The 16,783-nt window shown below is 44.9% G+C and overlaps 1 protein-coding gene across 1 annotated transcript; it reads right to left on the reverse strand.

Annotated features, from left to right (window-relative positions):
* Positions 1–326: 326 nt before the first annotated feature.
* LOC147247919 (uncharacterized) lies at positions 327–12,825 on the reverse strand. Its single transcript, XM_086179900.1, has 15 exons — positions 12,288–12,825; positions 10,112–10,191; positions 9,711–9,840; positions 9,576–9,628; positions 7,921–8,026; positions 6,653–6,811; positions 6,430–6,547; positions 6,273–6,334; positions 6,040–6,165; positions 5,559–5,653; positions 5,336–5,482; positions 5,022–5,218; positions 4,651–4,780; positions 1,689–1,879; positions 327–880 (listed from the first exon to the last, which is right to left on the reverse strand). The coding sequence occupies exons 1-15, from the start codon at positions 12,790–12,792 to the stop codon at positions 640–642; spliced, it is 2,340 nt and encodes a 779-aa protein (XP_086036026.1). The 5' UTR covers positions 12,793–12,825; the 3' UTR covers positions 327–639.
* Between the last annotated feature and the right edge of the window lie 3,958 nt (positions 12,826–16,783).

Genomic DNA, 16,783 nt, shown 5'->3' on the forward strand with positions numbered 1-16,783 from the left:
CATGGTTGTAGGGGGGGGGGGGGGGGGGCACCGTGAGAATACAAATCTTCCACTACATGCAGCTGTCTTTTATAGATTGGCATATTGAAGGTCTAAACAATTTAGAGAATCCTGAAACCAACCAAAACTGCTTTAAGAAGCACTTTTTACTTAAATTAAGAATCCTCCAGGTGATGGTGTTGTTTGCTATTCAGTATCCAACTGAGCCTCAGTTCTCTGTTATGAGAAAGGCCCTCTTAGTCCTCATCACCGCTGCGTACTATCAGATGCTAAAAATGCAAGGCTTATCACACATGCAGGAAAGCAAATGCACTTTTTGTCTCTGGTTATTTTTAATTCACAGTTCTCTCATGCGTCACAGGTACGAAATAAAAGTGAAATCCAAACTGAGGAGGACAGCTGTATTCAAAGGGTACGTTTTTAAGCAATAACACCAAACAGTAAAACAGCCACTTTACATTCAGATTGAGAGACAAGGTATTTAACGACAACAGGTGACGAACATTTTGCCACTATGATAACAGTATAGTTGTTACAGGTGTACAAAACATTATTCAACAGATGAACGTGAAGGGAATCACATAAAACACACTTTGCTCTCATTCTCTTTGCTGGTGCCCATCTCACCCCCTCCCATCATCAGATGGCCATCACCTTCCGCTGTGATGGGGTTTCCATAGCGATCAGATCTCTCTCTGGGCGGATTGTTTTCAAGGGATTAGGGTTAACCATGTGCTGTGGGAGCAGAGGGTGCTGCTGGGAGGTGAGGATGGGGGGCTGGCGCAGGACGATAATCTGAGCGCTGGGTACCTTGAGCAGAAGGTCACTCAGTTCTTCCTCTGTGGTGTTAACCACCGGTACACCATTCACCTCCACCAGCCTGCAGAGAAATGACAAAAGCACGGGGTCAAAGACACGGGAAATACATTTGGAAGTGTGATTCACGCAGTTTATACAGTTAAAAATAAATGACCTAAACACTTTGAAAATTACATTTTACTGCCATCTTAATGGAGGTAAAGGAACGAGTTTGTAATTCCTATTCAGCAAGCGATAAATAACATGAAAGATTTCACAAATCACTGAGCATGAAATTCTAAAAACCACCTCTGCAGAGAGCTCAATATGATCCTTCCCTTTATTAATTTTATTTATAGCCACCGGATAAAACTGTCAGGGGAAAGCTGCCCCTTTGCGTCCTTCGTTAGTTGTGTGAAGAGCATCGGCACAGATACTGTGATGGATGAGCACACATGCCGGGGCGCCGTTCAAAGACTTCAGCTTCTGTGGTTTTTGTTTATTCACTTTCATCAGACAGCAACCATGCAGGGAAGGGTGTGTGTGTGTGTGTGTGTGTGTGTGTGTGTGTGTGTGTGTGGTTAGAGGAAATGGTGTGTATCGTGGTATGTGCTTATTGTAATGCAATAATTGCCAAATTGCTTAAAGTTCTTTGTCGTGCTCCCTTTAATCTTGATTTTACATAAGAGTGTTTTCTTGTTTGGACCAATATCTGATTGGTTGCTATAGCGACCAAGCATAACAGAAATTTAAAAAAAACAACAAAAAAAACAAAACAGCGATGAGGGAGACGGATGGACAGAATGAGATTGTGAACTGAGTGATTAAATGGCCTTAATGGACCTGAAGTTCTCTCATGAATGCCGGCTCAATGAGTGTTCACGTGTTACCTGTCACCCACACACAGGTGTGAGTTGTCCACCTTCTCCACCACCAACCCCCTGCCCTCTGTGTAGACACATGTGAAGCCATAGCAGCCATCTGGTCCCTGGTTCTCCTGGACAACCACAAGCATGACTGGCGACTGCGGTGACACCAGCTGGCTCAGACTACCAATGGCCAAACTCTTCTCGGCTTTCTCCTGAAGAAGGAAGACTCGTGTTTAGGGTTTGAGGCACTGACAACGACAACTTGCATGCAAAATCTTCTACATCTTTTTTTTTTCTTTAGTACTGTTTCTTCCATTTAGCCCGAGAACAGTTAACAGACTTAAAATCTCAGCTATGGTGGATGTACAGTCAGTTATAGCGATGTGAAGACAGGGACACTGAGACGTCTGTCCATACATTCGAGACTTTTTTGTTCGTTTGTAACATTGTAAGCCAGGCACGCTGAGTTGAGTCTCTCTTTTAAGCTCAGCTTACTGTCTCCTTACTGCTTTTACTGGCGGGAACTCAGGGAGACTTGTCATAAAACAGAAAATGCACATTGACAAAACTTTACAATAATGGTATGTTGATAGTATGTTATTTTCCTCAAACATCTTACACATAAACCTCTCTGAGTTGAAACATCCATAAAGAATAGGGTTTCAATGCATCTGAGATATGAAACATGTAATTTTCTTGATATTAATAGGGATATTTCTTTGAATAATGCATTTAATATTTCAGACACCACCATGTGAAGGTCCCAAAGAGATAAGACAGAGTGTGCGTCAAATCCTTGAGACCACCAAGATATAATGATTAGCTTCGGAAGAAATCACACCACAAGTAGCTTGGAGGGATCAGAAATAACTTGTGAGTCTGACCACTGAATTCCAAAGTTCCCTTATCCAGCCTCTTGGCATACCCCCCCCCCCCCAACACACACACACACACACACCACCGCCTGGTATGGCGTGTGAATGGTTCACTGCAATAGATGTCGCCTTCTCAGGGTCAAGGGTCAAAACGAAGCCTTCCCTCTCCTCAGACAATAGGTCCAGACAGCCTATATCCACGGAAACACAACTGAATCTCCTTGAAAAACACTTTCTAATGCGCATCTTTTTCCCTCTTAGTTTCCCTCAGTGTTGGAAACAGGCCAGAGGAATTTTCTCTTCATATTTTTCATGTTTATCCACAAGATTTGATCAAATCCCAACCTACCTGTAGGCCAGGCCGAGGCCATTCCACATACCCCGTGACTGCTAGTCGCCATTAATACACTATTATTAGATTAAGGTACCTTGCTGCAAAATCAGTAGCTTGGAGTTTTCAGTGTGCCTGTGATTCTCCGACAGCACAGACAGCACAGACCCGAACTAGACTGTATATCCTATAATGAAGGTGGTTCTGTTCATCCTGACTGCTCAGGCAGCAGAGATCTGCAGTTCAGACAACCTGCCGACTTGATGTCGCCACGCTGAGCCATCAAACCTTTAGATATGATATATGGTAATATTCATGATTTCAAAGCGAATCATGGAGAGAAGTTGCACCTTTCTTAAACTCTTTGCCAGGGCACAGAGGTGATAGATTCTTTCTTGAACCCTGGTTCATGTGAGACTAAAGAGCAGACAAAGCAAAACAGTAATTCCCCTAATTTCCCCTCTTTAAGAGCCTGTCTGAAGTTTTGGAGTTGTCCAAGCTAAACTGCTTATTTAAAATCATTTCCGCTATTTGTTGCCCTTCCCCTGTCCTCCTTTCTCTCTCCCCCTCTCTTCCCTCTTCCCTCTCAGCTGCCTTATTGATGCTCTCCAGTTGGAATAGATCCTGGAGATTAGACCGCCGATGATGAAATATTTCCTTATTGTCTGAAATGCTGGGCAGCCTACAAGACCAAACACAGGGCGGTCTGCTCCTTATTAGAGCATCGGCTCCATCAGTTCCCAGGCTGCTCCTCAGCTCTGACCTGTGTGTTAACTCTGATTAGGTCATATGATAAACATTAACGCTGCTGCTTTTCCCACAAACTCAGCACCTAAAAAAGCGTGGCCCCGAGGCAGCAACGTGACACGGGGCACCTTTCAAAGCTAAAGCCGCGTGTGTCCTTTCATGGCACCTCGTTAGGGCTTCTCCAACGGGATAAAAGACCCACATTAAAAAAGAAGTGGGCTCCTCCGGGGATAGATGCAGATAGTTTTACACACATTGGCCCATTTCTCCATTGCACTCTCCCAGTGGCTTTTGTCACACACATTCCATTGTTGGTATGGTCACAGGCTCTCGGATGTCAGCGCTAAACACAATTTTCTCAGAAAAAAAAAAAGTGTGTGTTCATCCAAAAGGCTTCTCTCTACCTTGTGTGTCCACTCTCCAAAAAAAAAAAAAAAAAAAGAAAACGAAGGAAAAAAAAACGAGACAAAGTGCACAGCTTAACGAAACAGAGCTCAGTGAATGCAGCATTGTGTTGTCACTCAGGAGAACAGTGAAGAGGAGATCAAAGATGATGGACATAATAGTGTCAAGTCAAGGCCTCCTACATCAGGAAGTTGGTCAATGGCCTCAGATCCAATCTATTGTTAGCAACATGACCTTCACAGTTTCTATGGGGTCATTTATCCTCCGCTGCAGGTTTGTGGTTACAATATTCAGGCTTTGTTTAACCCGCTTTGGGAAAACGACTGTGCAAAGACAGCATTGGCGTCCCAAAAAACACCAAATTTGACCGTTCCCTTCCCTCAGCGCAAGTTACATGTTCAGGCCCCATGCGACAAATTAAGCACTGAATTCAGTTCGGGAACAAATGTCTCAGTTTATTTTTAGCAAACAAAACATTCTTTGACTCATACCAAACAGCTTTCCCACATTCTGCTTCACATGCTGTCAGCTGAACTTGTGAGGTGACGGAGCACCAGAACGGCCGCGCCGTAGTTCACCCCATAAAAGGTGCGACTGCTCTTAACTCTGCGATAAACGAGGTTACCTTCGCGTAGCTTCCTTGGAGAGCGTTTTGGAGGTGAGCCACCTGACGGTTGAGATGCACCATGGAAATCTCCTCCTTGAACACCTGGCAGTTCAGCTTCATCTTTTCCAAAAGACGAACGTCCAACTGTCTGGATGGTAAGACAGAATATATATTCTGCTATAACAAAGCAACACACTGTAGAGGTCGCGTGCAGACCACATGGCTTATTGGGTTCAAATCTACTGAAACTGATCATGAATTTTGTTTGAGTGGGCTCATTTTCCACAGACAGATGCTCATACTTCCATCTATATAAATGGACTTTTTGAGTCTGCATTTTTAGATCTAGAGGACATGTACATGGGTTTTTGAGCAAGCAATTCATTTACTTCTTCTTGTGGGCAGCGGAGTTGTTCACGTGCTCACGAAGGGTCTGCAGGCTCTGTCTCTTGTCATGTAATCGGCTCTTGACCAAGTCCAACTTCTGCTTCAGCTCGGCAGTACCGAGCCTCTCTATGTTCACCTCTCCATCCTTGTTCTTCAGCTCGGAGCAGAAGGCCACCAGGCTGTGGTGGAGTTCCTGGACCTTGTGGTCAAAACAGGTCATACAAAGGTTAAACCACAGCTGAGTCCCTGAACTGCAGTTTCACACCGTTGTTGCTCAACTGCAGAGGAAATGTGGCGGATGGACAGTGATAGCGACCTGAAGGATGACATTTTGCAGCGATTCCACCTGCTGGTTCAGCTCCCTGATCCTCTCCTCTTTGGCCAGCTGGACATTTTTGTTGCTGCTCTCACTGGAGCCGTTGACCTCTGAGCTGGTTTGGACTGCAACATTCGCTGGTTTCTCCTGCAGAACAAAAGCAGGAATGAAGCTTATTTGATTTAGAGGTTGGAGCCGGATTTATAAATGTCGGTATTGTTACCATTTTACACAAGTGCAGCTCCAGTTGTTTGTTCACTGATGGTGACGTCAGCAGACTCCCAATCTGCTGATCTGGTGAGAGCTCAGCTGATGAACCTTCAAATCAAAGAACACGTGTGTGCTGTTGTGGTAAGAAGACGAAGATTACAGAGGTTGCAGTGGTTCTCAAACGTTTTCACCCTCTAGAAGTCGGGTCTCACAAGACTGTAGCCCCCTTCTGAAGGGCTTTTTCTTAATTGGAAGTCTAGTGAGATACCTTTCACGTGCATTTAGACATGATATATAATCCAGGATGATTTACGTAATCACAAAAAATATAAATACTGACAAAGTTAAGCATTACAAATTAATCATATATATATATATTACCTGCAAGTGAGCAAGAGGTTAGGAAAACTTTGCAGGGAAATGAACCGGAAATTATAAAAGCAATAATAAAAATCTCAGGACACTAAGGCGTGTTGCTGTGCCGTGTCGTGCACCTCTCTGCTCCCTGAGTGAGAACAGGCCTCTATCTTCTGTCGTTCCCAGCATTTTGACACAGGAATCCATGATTTTTCCCACAGTTGTTTCTCTAGGCGTTCGGAGGTGAACGATCCGCTCTGATGCTGCAACACAACAATCCGGAAGTTTATCCTCGCATGGTGATCAACACACTGAGATGCAACGTGAGCCTGGCTGATAGATAATGGTGCAATATCCCCCCAGAGCTCACCATTAATAGTGATCTCCAGCAGCTGAGAATTCCTCTGCGCCTGATAGTTTTGGTCATTGTTTCTACAATGGAAAAACACAAGTTGAAATATTTTCCAAACATGATGCTGCACCATTTTCATGAGTGCAGGTGTGGTTGTGTGGCCAGTGGACGGTACCGTAGCTTGAGAGAGCGCCGGCTCCGGCTCAGGCAGCTCACGTGAGTGGATGACTTTGATTTACTCATTGACACTAATGGTGCTCTGAAGGCCTCCACATGATCAGGCCCTGCAGATTCTGTGGAAGAAGAAATATATGTGCCTTTCATTTACACCAGTGAGCTTGTGATATGTCATCATTTGTAATCACTTGTCAAGCTGTAATGATACTGTAGATTTCTACCGAGCAGAGAATCCAGTCTGTGGGTGGCGATGCTGGGAGGGTGCAGCTCGTTATAAATGGCTGACAGCAGAAGCTCACGATCCTCCAGTGTGGTTATCCCGAGAACTTCCAGAGTGTTCATGTCTACGGAGGCGATGTCTGCGCCGCACAGCTCCGCCTCTGCGAAGGGAACATTGTGTTATACACCTGTATTCTGCAAGTGTGGGAAATGCACCACACTCATGATTACAAAATCCACAAATCATCTGAGAAGCACTGACGAAAACAAGGAAGACAAACGATGAGTTATGGATGCTCACCTATTATCTGATCTGACTGTTACAAATGAAGTCAAACACATCTGAACACTCAAATGGGAGTTTTATTGGCTGATATTCATTTGTTGTGATTAGCAGATGTGGCAAAAGTACACAGATTCATTACGCAAGCAGAAGTACAGAGTCAACTGTCGTGAAGAGGTGATGACTCAATCTTTATATTCAAGTAATAGTAAAAGTGCTGTAAAGTAATAGTAAAAGTACAGGCTCGCAGATCTTCTCTAAAGTACAGAGTTTAGAGCATGGAGTCTTTTTTGGACTGTGGGAGGAAGCTGGAGTACCGGGAAGAACCCGCGCAGGAACAGGGAGAACAGAGAGACCCCGTGCTCCAGTCGGGGCTTGAACCCACAACCTTCTTGCTGTGAGGTGACAGTGCTAACCACTGCACCACAGTGCCACCTCTGTAAAAGACTGAGTATAGTAGAGATACCAGAAATACCTACTTAAGTAAAGTAATGGAGTATTTGCACTTTGTTACTTCTCATCTCCGATTTGGATTTCTGTTGCCTAAATCTGTACAGTGAAGGGCTCAGATTTAGTCTCTGGTTGAAACGATGAATTCATAGATATTCATCATAAACCTCGACGCCAGCTGGTGTCAGATTTGACACTGAAGGGATGTAAGTCAGTAAAGGAAGAAAGAATTATGTGTTATACCTGAGTTTAGGAGGAAAGGTCAGCTGACAAATATGTTTTGTACAGCTCAGGTGTCTGGGATGTGCAGTAAAGGAAGCTATAATAAGACATACAGTGACAAGTCTCATCTTGCAGCTCTGAACTGATATGTTGAGTAATGATGTTAATTTAAGCCTTATCTTCATCGTCTTTTCGCCTTAACTCACAGATGCTCATAAAAAACCTGTTAATTTGATCTGCCATCAAGATACAGAGTCTGCCTTGGTTGTGGGGCCACAGGGCTGGGAGAGGGCGCAGCCAGGAAACATGCTTTACCTCTAATGGATGGGAGACATTTCTGCAGTCCAATCCCGCTGAACCATTGGCAGACGCCATCTGTGTTCATCTCCCTGAGACATTTGGACTCCTGCCTGTCCATGTCCTGGGGGGAAGGAGAGGTTACATACCTGTGTTTATTGTGCTACGTGCAAAAGCGCTTTCATAAACACCGCACAACAAAAATGATCCAACACAATCAACCTCACAAATGACCATGAGCGTAAATCAACACTTCTCTTCCAGAGGTTCAATAAAACTGAGCAACTGAACAAGATTTATAGCGGCGCTGTCAGACTGCACTTCATACTGAACCTGTTGGCGTGCGCGCACACGTGTGTGTGTGTGTGTGTGTGTGTGAGTCAGAATGAACTAAAACTGCTGCAAGAAATCAAAACCTCACTTTAGCATGAATGTGTGTGAGATCTACGTTTCAACCCATCACAACAAATTAACACAATTCTGTCAGAGGTTTTCTTAGTGAGGAGGAGAAACACAGGTTCTGTGTAGCTGAAGTCACTGATTCCCTGTTTATGGTTTACTGCAGTCAGTAGTAGTAATTGTAGTAATAGTAGTAGTAGTTGTAGTAGTAGTAGTAATAATAATAATAATTATTATTATTATTATTACTATTATTATGTAATTTGTCAACTGGTTTGTTTGGTTTTATCATATCCATCTATTTCAAATTCAAAGAAAAAAATTACAATTAAGTGGGGGGGGGGGGCAATGAGGGGCTCAGTGCCTTGCTCAAGGATTCTTGGACATGGGCACTGGGGGAAGATCAATTCATCAATCATTCCAAACAGAATATTGTAATTTCAAAGATTTTTCTCACAACACAGCTTTTCTGCTTCTTCTTTGGTTTTGTTTTACATTTTGCTCATCACACCCCCCCCCCCCCCCCGCCACCCCCTTTAAATTAATTTATTTCATGTGAACGTTGGGACCACCAGCGCCACCAGTCAATAAGCAAGAAATTAGACAAGTTTAGGAACTTAGGAGATGCAGCAGGTTAAGATAAAAATTAACATGAAAATATAATTTTAAAAAAGGGCAAGAAACTATCAACATTTGGAATTAAAAAAAAAATGGATTGTTTCGGATTTCAAGTGTTTAATCAAAGTTGTTGCTGAGGAACTCTTGGAAGATCCACAAGGTTCCAGCAGGACTCCCAGGATTCCTGTTCCCCAGTCTGACAACTCCAGCCGATCACGGTGATCTATTGAGAACGTCTCCGGTCTATTTTCTATAATTTTGGTTCCTTCGTGGACCTCGGTGAGGTATGGCGGCTCAAAAAACATATTTCATACTAATGACTCATGTGTAAGTGATGGTTTTCCAGAGGAAAATGAAACAGCTGATCATTCATATTGCTAATAAGTGCAGGATATGAACAATTTGCCTTTGAAAAAGGGACTTTTATTTCTTTCCGTTTTGTGTTTGAGCTAACTCTTGGATTGCTACGGATACGGGCAATCTTGCTTGGTAAATCCTGGATACAAAGACTAAAATCCAGAGACCATTTTCAGAGTCATTGCTTTGACAGATCTCGGGAGCTGGGAAATATAAACAGAGCATAATCTGTAATTGCAGCAGGCCGGGGCTTTGTGCTGATGCCACCCTGAAGGCCCTGCTTTGATGGTGTACAGTACCTTCACAGGGAAGTTTCCTTTCTGATCCGTCGACGGAGGGATATATGATTCTGCTTGAAAGGCATGAAAAAACACAGGTTGTTTTTCAGTGTTGCATCAATTGGAACAATATGATACTAACGGTATTGGACCCACCAACAGTTTTGCGCCGTTGTCGTGGCAAGCGCTTCTCTTCCTGTTGTTGCTCGGAGGTTTGGGTCAAAGCGTGGAAAGTGGCGCTCCTGCTCAGCGTGTCCCCAAGACCAGAGGAGCAACTTATCGCTGTCTGTCACGTAATAGTAATCGCGGTGACTTAAAAGTAAATATCTTGTCTAATCAATTTACCATTAGCAAGTATTTTTAACCTCATGTAGTAATACAGCGTCACAGTCTAAATCAGATAAAGCTCATGTCTCCGGGGAATGTGTAGTGACTCTTTGTGGATACCTTTAAATACATTAAAGGTGCATGTATGTTGGCTGCAGCCTGAACATGTGATGTACGGGATGAAGAGATCATGAGAGGAGCTATAGAGGTGGATTGCGGGGGCGTCATACCCTCTGCTTGGTGCAGGAGTCCATCTTGGCGGCCTGAGGGAGCAGGCGGAGGTCAGTCATGACATCGTGGCTCAGGTCATCTGTGTGGAAGCGGAGATAAATCCAGTCAAGCATCCATCCTATCTGGCTACATGGGAAACTCTTCATGCCATCCTCTTCTGGCTGCTAGCAGCCTTCTCAGCCTTTTGCTGAGACACAGGTCACCGCGTCTATTTGCAGCGCGTTATCCAGCGCTGATACTGGACCTGGCTAGATGGGGTTGCTTGGCAACCCATCAGACACATTAACGTCTGTCTGGCTGATGACATACTTCTCTGACAACTCGAGTTCTTTCCCACAGAAAACACGTATTCCAACATTTTTTGAAACGTCACTCCCTCAGTGAGCGGATTTTTTTTTTTTTTTTTTTTTTTTACTGCTATCATAACACGCAAGACGAATGAGGCTGAGAGTGTGGCAGCGTTCTCAGGCAGCACAACGCTGACTGTGATAGATGTTGGAATGTGCACAAGTTGTAACTATTTTATACCTTCATTGATTAAGAGTCCTTTCACCAGCCACTGAACAGTAGTCTTTTCAAATACAGGACAAAAAAAAAAATCTGCCTAATTTATGAAACACATGTTTTTCATTTCAGGGGGCCTGTTTGTGAAAGGCTGGTTTGACATGGATGGGAGTTTTTCGATGGAGTCAGATAAGACAGTTAATGGGTTTATGTGTGTCAGCAGTGGAATCTTGTCTGGGTCCTGCAGAGACAGTGGAGGGGGTGTGGGGGGGGGGGGGGGCGAGCAAGCTGGCACTCTCTCCATCACCTGGCTGCCCTTTGAGTCACTCAGAGGAGGATTATGATGTCTCGCCTGCAGCCAAGCAAACTCATCACTGTCCATGCAAAACACAACTGTCCCCAGCAGGACGGCCAAGCCAGCAAAGCAAACACGGAGTCATGACGGAGCATGTTTTGTTTTTTTCATCTGTTTTTCTTGCTCACCTCAGACATAACAGCGTGTCTTTGAACTTCTGAGAAAATCACTTCCAGTCTTGCTCTGTGACTTCATCACGCATGGGAGAAGGGACAAGATGGAGAGCTGTCTGCTAATGGAGGGTAGCCGTACACCCACAGCCCTACCACAGCCGTGTTCAGACTTCACACACAGCCTGTATCTTCCAGGAAAAGTCCAATCAAAACAAAGGACAGGAATTTTTTTTGGGCAGGGTTATAGGGACAGAGAGCCTGGTGTTGCCTTATAGGGTGAAATTACCAGTAATGGAGAGATGGACATGATTCCCAGTGTGACTTGGCTCAGGCAGGACCAGGCAAAACAAGAGTGGTGGTTACCATAGATGAAAACATTGCACCCTGGCTCACAAACACACAAACACTGAGCAATCAGGTGCGTCAATCACACAGCTCACTCTCCAGCTCGTTTATGGGCAAAAGTGCTGCTGATCGTTTCCAGTATTATTGTCCTCCTTCGGTTCGAACATAAAGTCAGCTCTTTGAGAGACGACTGAGGGAGGAGAACATGCTGAGTCACAGGAACCCAAAACCTGGGAACCGCCTGCCCGGCCATGCACTGGGATACACACACAATGGCTGAAAAGGGATTCCAACAAAGGGGGAACTTCTGCGACTCCCAAAGGAGGCGTTCCAGGTACTGTAGCCATGTCACATAATAACTGCAATTTCATCTGAATGGAGGTCTGCGAGATCAAAACCAAGAGGCAAAACATGAGCTCAACAGCTGGATGAAGCCAGAAACCATCATCTGGTGTCACTTACCTCTCACCTACAATTCTGCTACACTCACAGACTTATTAAAATTCAAATCAAACTCTGGAAAACTCACCCAAGTTGAGCTCTGTGAACAACAAAAGCTTTATTCCAGTGTTGAAGCTTCCTATGAACCTAAGAGGCCAAGAGACTCATTCAGCAGCAACTGTGACAAGTTATATTAAAAAGACTTTGTGAGCGCTTAATTGCTCTTTGCCCTTAAGTCAGATCAGAAGATTGACAGCTAATTTACCTGCGTGTGTTCAGAGATTCCCATGGGTTGTTTCATTACTCTGTTGTTACAGTAACAGCGACGCATGGTTCTGTTCTAGTCAAGTATATTATTATTATTATTATTATTATTATTATTATTATTTATTGGATCTCACAGGAACACAGACTCACTTCTCTGAGGGTGCTCAGGGAGAGGATCCACCAAGGAGGTGCTACGTAAGAACCTGAGCTTTGATTTATCCTCGTCTTTGGGAGCCTCCCTGTCCTCTCTGAACCGCTCACTTATGGCATCCTCAGGTTTAGCAGCTCTCTCGGCGCCACCCGTATTCTCCTCCTCTGACTTGTCCGTCTCACTGTCCATCTTCTCTTCAAAACTCTCCTGATCGGCACCAAAGCTGCCGTCACTCCCCGACTTGGGCACCAGACCCTCCTCTGAGTTCATGTCAAAGAACTGATCGTCATCAGTGACATCAGATGGAGTAGGTGGAATCAAATGGATGACGGGTGATGTCAGGAGGCTATCAGAACCGCTTCCAAACGGCAAAGCCTCATCCTCCTCTTCACTGGTGGAGGTGAAGGCCTGTTTGAGCTGAAGAGGCAGTGAAGACAGACGCTGCAGTCGTTTCTTCTTCAGAGCCCTCCGGCAGGCAGACACAGAGCTGCCTGAGCGGCCCATGTTGTTCCTCGGGGTCAGGAGGTCCTCCTCTAACAGGCTGAAGCTGGTGTTAACTATCCCCAGATCCTCCACTGTAATCTGGATAGCCTCCCTCTCACCTGATCCCTTTTGATCCGAGCGTGGCTGTCGAGGGCCCCCATTCATCTTCCTCTCCTGCCCCTGCAGAGGATCCTTCTCTTCACCTCGCAAACATGAGCAGCAGAGCAGCCTGCAGGAAAACTGCTGAGCTGTCCTCCTCCGGGGGCCCCTGCCAGGCGGCCTTCTCTCTGCATTTGTACTTGTCATGGCAGCAGCGAGCTGCACTGCTGCACAGGCCGCTCTTCAGTTTCAACAAATAGATCTGAAGAGAAAATCAACAAGCATCCACAGCAGGAGGAAACACAGCAGCGTGCGCACACAACACAAGCGCTGGTCTCCATGTGTGTTGCTAAGGAGAGTCGATCTCTGATCAGGTGAGCACTTGAGACCAACGCTGCTTTCAATCAGCCTGCTTTGATATGATAAGCAGCCTTGTTGTTGCTGAAGTTGTGTGGAGCTCTAACGTGACATCAACACCCTGTCAAAGTAAACCCCTCACAGAAAACAGATGCGATAACAAGGAAAAGGAATTGATGAGATATACCTCTGTGTGATTAGGAGATGTACGAGAGCGCGTCGGTGAGTGGCGGTGCAGCCCCGGGGCTGCTGGAGAGAGGAAAATAGTACTTTAGCAACAATTTGATGTCCACCAGATACCACTTGTTGCGTGATCTGCTTAATTTGTGGAGGCTCGTTACATGTGGCAGCGACAAAATTATTATTATTATTCTTTGATGATATGAATTCAGAAAGAGGGAAAAAAAACCTGTTTAATGTGTTGAGGCTCAGAGAGGAGAAAATAGCATCCTAATAGACGGATAGATGATCTACATACCCATAAATTAATCAAATTACAGCAGCGGGTTATATAATACGGTCATGAATTAAACAATTTGTGAGATCAAGTCACATCTCATGCCCACAAATGAGTGAAGTATAGAATAACTTGTGGCCACAAAATTTATATTTTCTCCCTCCCTTTCTCTCTCTCTCTGGCGCTCACTGCGGGGCTCCATATGTTGTGTCGGGGCATGTTATTGTATTATTACAAGTCCGTGTTCAGTTTCGGCGTGGGTCATCTGTCAGGGACTCGCAGCGTGTTTAGAAACAGGTGAGAATATGGGCTGGCGGATGCTTGGCTCCTACAACCCCTATGGCATCAGATGACACTGCCTTCATTCCGCAGGCCCAGTCCTGTTCCCTGCTACACGATAAGTCACCCAGCACCAGCGTAAAACCATTTCACCACACCACCACCCACACTGAAGGCTTGTTTGAGAAGATGATATGCGTGTGTTTTTTCTCACGCCCATACAGGGACGCGATGGGAATAAACCTCTCACCTTCAGGAAGCTGCTACAGATTGTTGCTGAAATCTGCTAATTACTCGAGTCGGTGTTTACCCACAACCACCTGTAATTCTCCCTTCGAACTTACCGAGCTCCTGTGTTTACTGACTGAAGGGTCAACTTGTTTAAAACTTAGAAAATCAGATTAACTTCCTCAGGATTTTGTTATTCCACATTTTTTTCCCCTCTCAAAAAAAAAGTGCATTTATCCACATTAATATGGAAAACTCAGGCTTGTGTTTATGTTGAAATTCATTACAATATTCACTCCCTTAATTAGGGATTTAACAGCCCTGACTACGGCTTTCCCCAAATAAATTCTGACCTCAGACTCAGTAACTATTCTCAAATTAGACTAAACAATTTGTTGGCATGCAGCAGAATAATTTCAACATGCACTCATCTGATAGAAGCTAAACTAATTTGTTCTAGTTTCCAAATTCCCTGAGCTTCCCAGGTACTCAAATTCGAGAGATATTTGGTTTGTGGGCACAAGGGCTGCTATTAACAGACAGTGCAGAGATTGTGAGGATGTTATGTTTACATCACTCAGCGGCCAGAGAGATAGTTTCCTCTGGGAGTGGAGCCTTTTCTCCAGCTACAGCATATTTTGAGAATGAGTAGCAGATGAAATGAGATATGGGTTCAGTAAACTGCGATTGGAACATGACACAGCAAAGCTAAAAGACCAAGAAACACGCCAAAAGCTTCACCTGCTCTTAAAAACATCTGGAAATCATTTTCAGCAGGAGGCATTCAGGAGAAAAACACGTATACGAACACAGAGCAACCCTCTTAAGAGACGGGGCTTGGGTGCACTAGAATTTAGGGCTCTGTGGCAACAGTTCCACGCAGCAAACAAAGGGGGGCAGTAGAGAGCAGACTCATAACAGTGACAGGACACAAAGCAGAACCCAGCACTTCTTAGAAAGACCTCCTCTGGTATTCACAAGTCTGGATAAAGTTAAACCACACAAGTGCTTTTCATTGGCGGCACAGTGAGGCAAGCTTTCATGATATCTTGATCTCCTATTTGAAAGAATATCAAGTTTGGGCATAATCCTTTTTACATGTTGTTTGAATATACATACGCGGTAGGGGAACCAAAAGATAGATGTAGGATTCATGTTGCCTCTCCTTTATGGGGGTTGTGTTTGAAATTAGCTGAAAATCTGTGACCACACTGACAAGATTTATGAAAAATTAGTTCCTTATGATAATGATGAGAGAGTGTAGAGCAGACAGAGATGAATGCTCCACAGCTGCGGCAGCCTGAGGCCTTCTCTAGAAGAGTTGGTAAGCCACTCATCTCCCCTCTCTCTCTCTCTCTCTCTCTCTCTGTGACGATGTAAATGTGCCTCTCTCTTTGCGTTCTTACATAACTGGATGTCGTTGCATGAGCTAGCATACATGTCCAGACATAGATCCATGAGCTGCCGGTGTGTTTTTACTGGTCACACACCTAGAGAGAGCAAGTCCTGGGACAGCCCCCCCAGACAACTGTGCAGCCAACACCAACACTGAGCTCTGGGAGGCTCCTGCCTAAGAACACCCTCCTCTCCCTTCGTGCTCCATCATCGCAGCGCTGGGAAACATGTTGAACATTTCCTGTGACAGTCAACTTTCCATAGGCGTCAAGACTCCACAGTTAGCGGCGTGTTCTGTGGTGAGCATGATCCAGTTGTGGCTGTACAGAACTCACACGCTCTCAAAAAAAAAAGAAAAAAAAAAAGGTTTTTTTTTTGTGCTCTAATTCAACTAGTCTGTAATTGCATTTACTAAACAAGGCAGCAGCATGAGTCACTTTCCAGAAGCGAGGAATGTCACCTCTTCCTGTGAATCAAGAAGGAGAGAGGTGGGTTGTTACTTCTGAATAACATCCACAATCTCTTCATTCTGTCAAGGATGTTGAGCAACTAACCACACGGGGACAAACAAGAGCATGGGGGGGGGGGGATCCTGCGAAAATAAGCAGATTTATCCGAGCATGCTGAATCCTCCATCCAACCCACACATCATTTCACCATTTCTCTCCAACAGATGCGTCCATTTTCGCTCACACGGATCTTCCTGTGTGTACTTGCCACCACCAAACCCTTTGGAAGTCAGACCAAGTGTGCCAAATATTTGTAGTTTCCCTTGTGGCTGATACCTAATAGCATGAGAAAAGGAGTTTGGCAGAGGAAGGGGGTAGGAGAGGGCGCTGACCTTGAGAACTTCTGGGTTGAACTTTCCCCTCCACCCCCCCCCCCCGTCACCCGCCGGTCCTCTGCTCCCTAATCAATTACTGTTGGCAGTCAGGAGACCACCAATGATTAGCAGGAGCAAGGCAGACGTGGTTTGGGGGTTGTAGTGTGGGATGTGGGAGGTTTGGGGGGTGGAGGGGGGGGGGGGTCTTGCAAACAGCTTTGATCTAAAGGCTGGTTTGAGAGAAGCAAAATGCAAAATTTCCTTTCCTGGTTTACGTGACCCTGGAGTAGAGATGCTCGATACTGGATTTTTTGCTCATATGCTGATAATTTACCACTGCTTTTATTCACGCTGTGCACAAACAAATGAAACAG

Source organism: Aulostomus chinensis, chromosome 16 (assembly GCF_037954235.1).
Source record: "Aulostomus chinensis isolate RoL2024-O1b breed Wild chromosome 16, RoL_Achi_v1.0, whole genome shotgun sequence".
Classification (NCBI taxonomy): domain Eukaryota; kingdom Metazoa; phylum Chordata; class Actinopteri; order Syngnathiformes; family Aulostomidae; genus Aulostomus; species Aulostomus chinensis.

What these genes read in the sequence shown, in the direction of transcription:
- LOC147247919 (XM_086179900.1), bottom strand. Translation starts at nt 12,792, where the DNA reads ATGGGCCGCTCAGGCAGCTCTGTGTCTGCCTGCCGGAGGGCTCTGAAG. An exon ending in CCCTGAGCACCCTCAGAGAA is followed by an intron (nt 10,192 to 12,287) that starts GTGAGTCTGTGT and finishes GCTTCCACACAG; the next exon opens with ATGACCTGAGCCACGATGTC. An exon ending in ATGTCTCCCATCCATTAGAG is followed by an intron (nt 6,812 to 7,920) that starts GTAAAGCATGTT and finishes TTCCCTTCGCAG; the next exon opens with AGGCGGAGCTGTGCGGCGCA.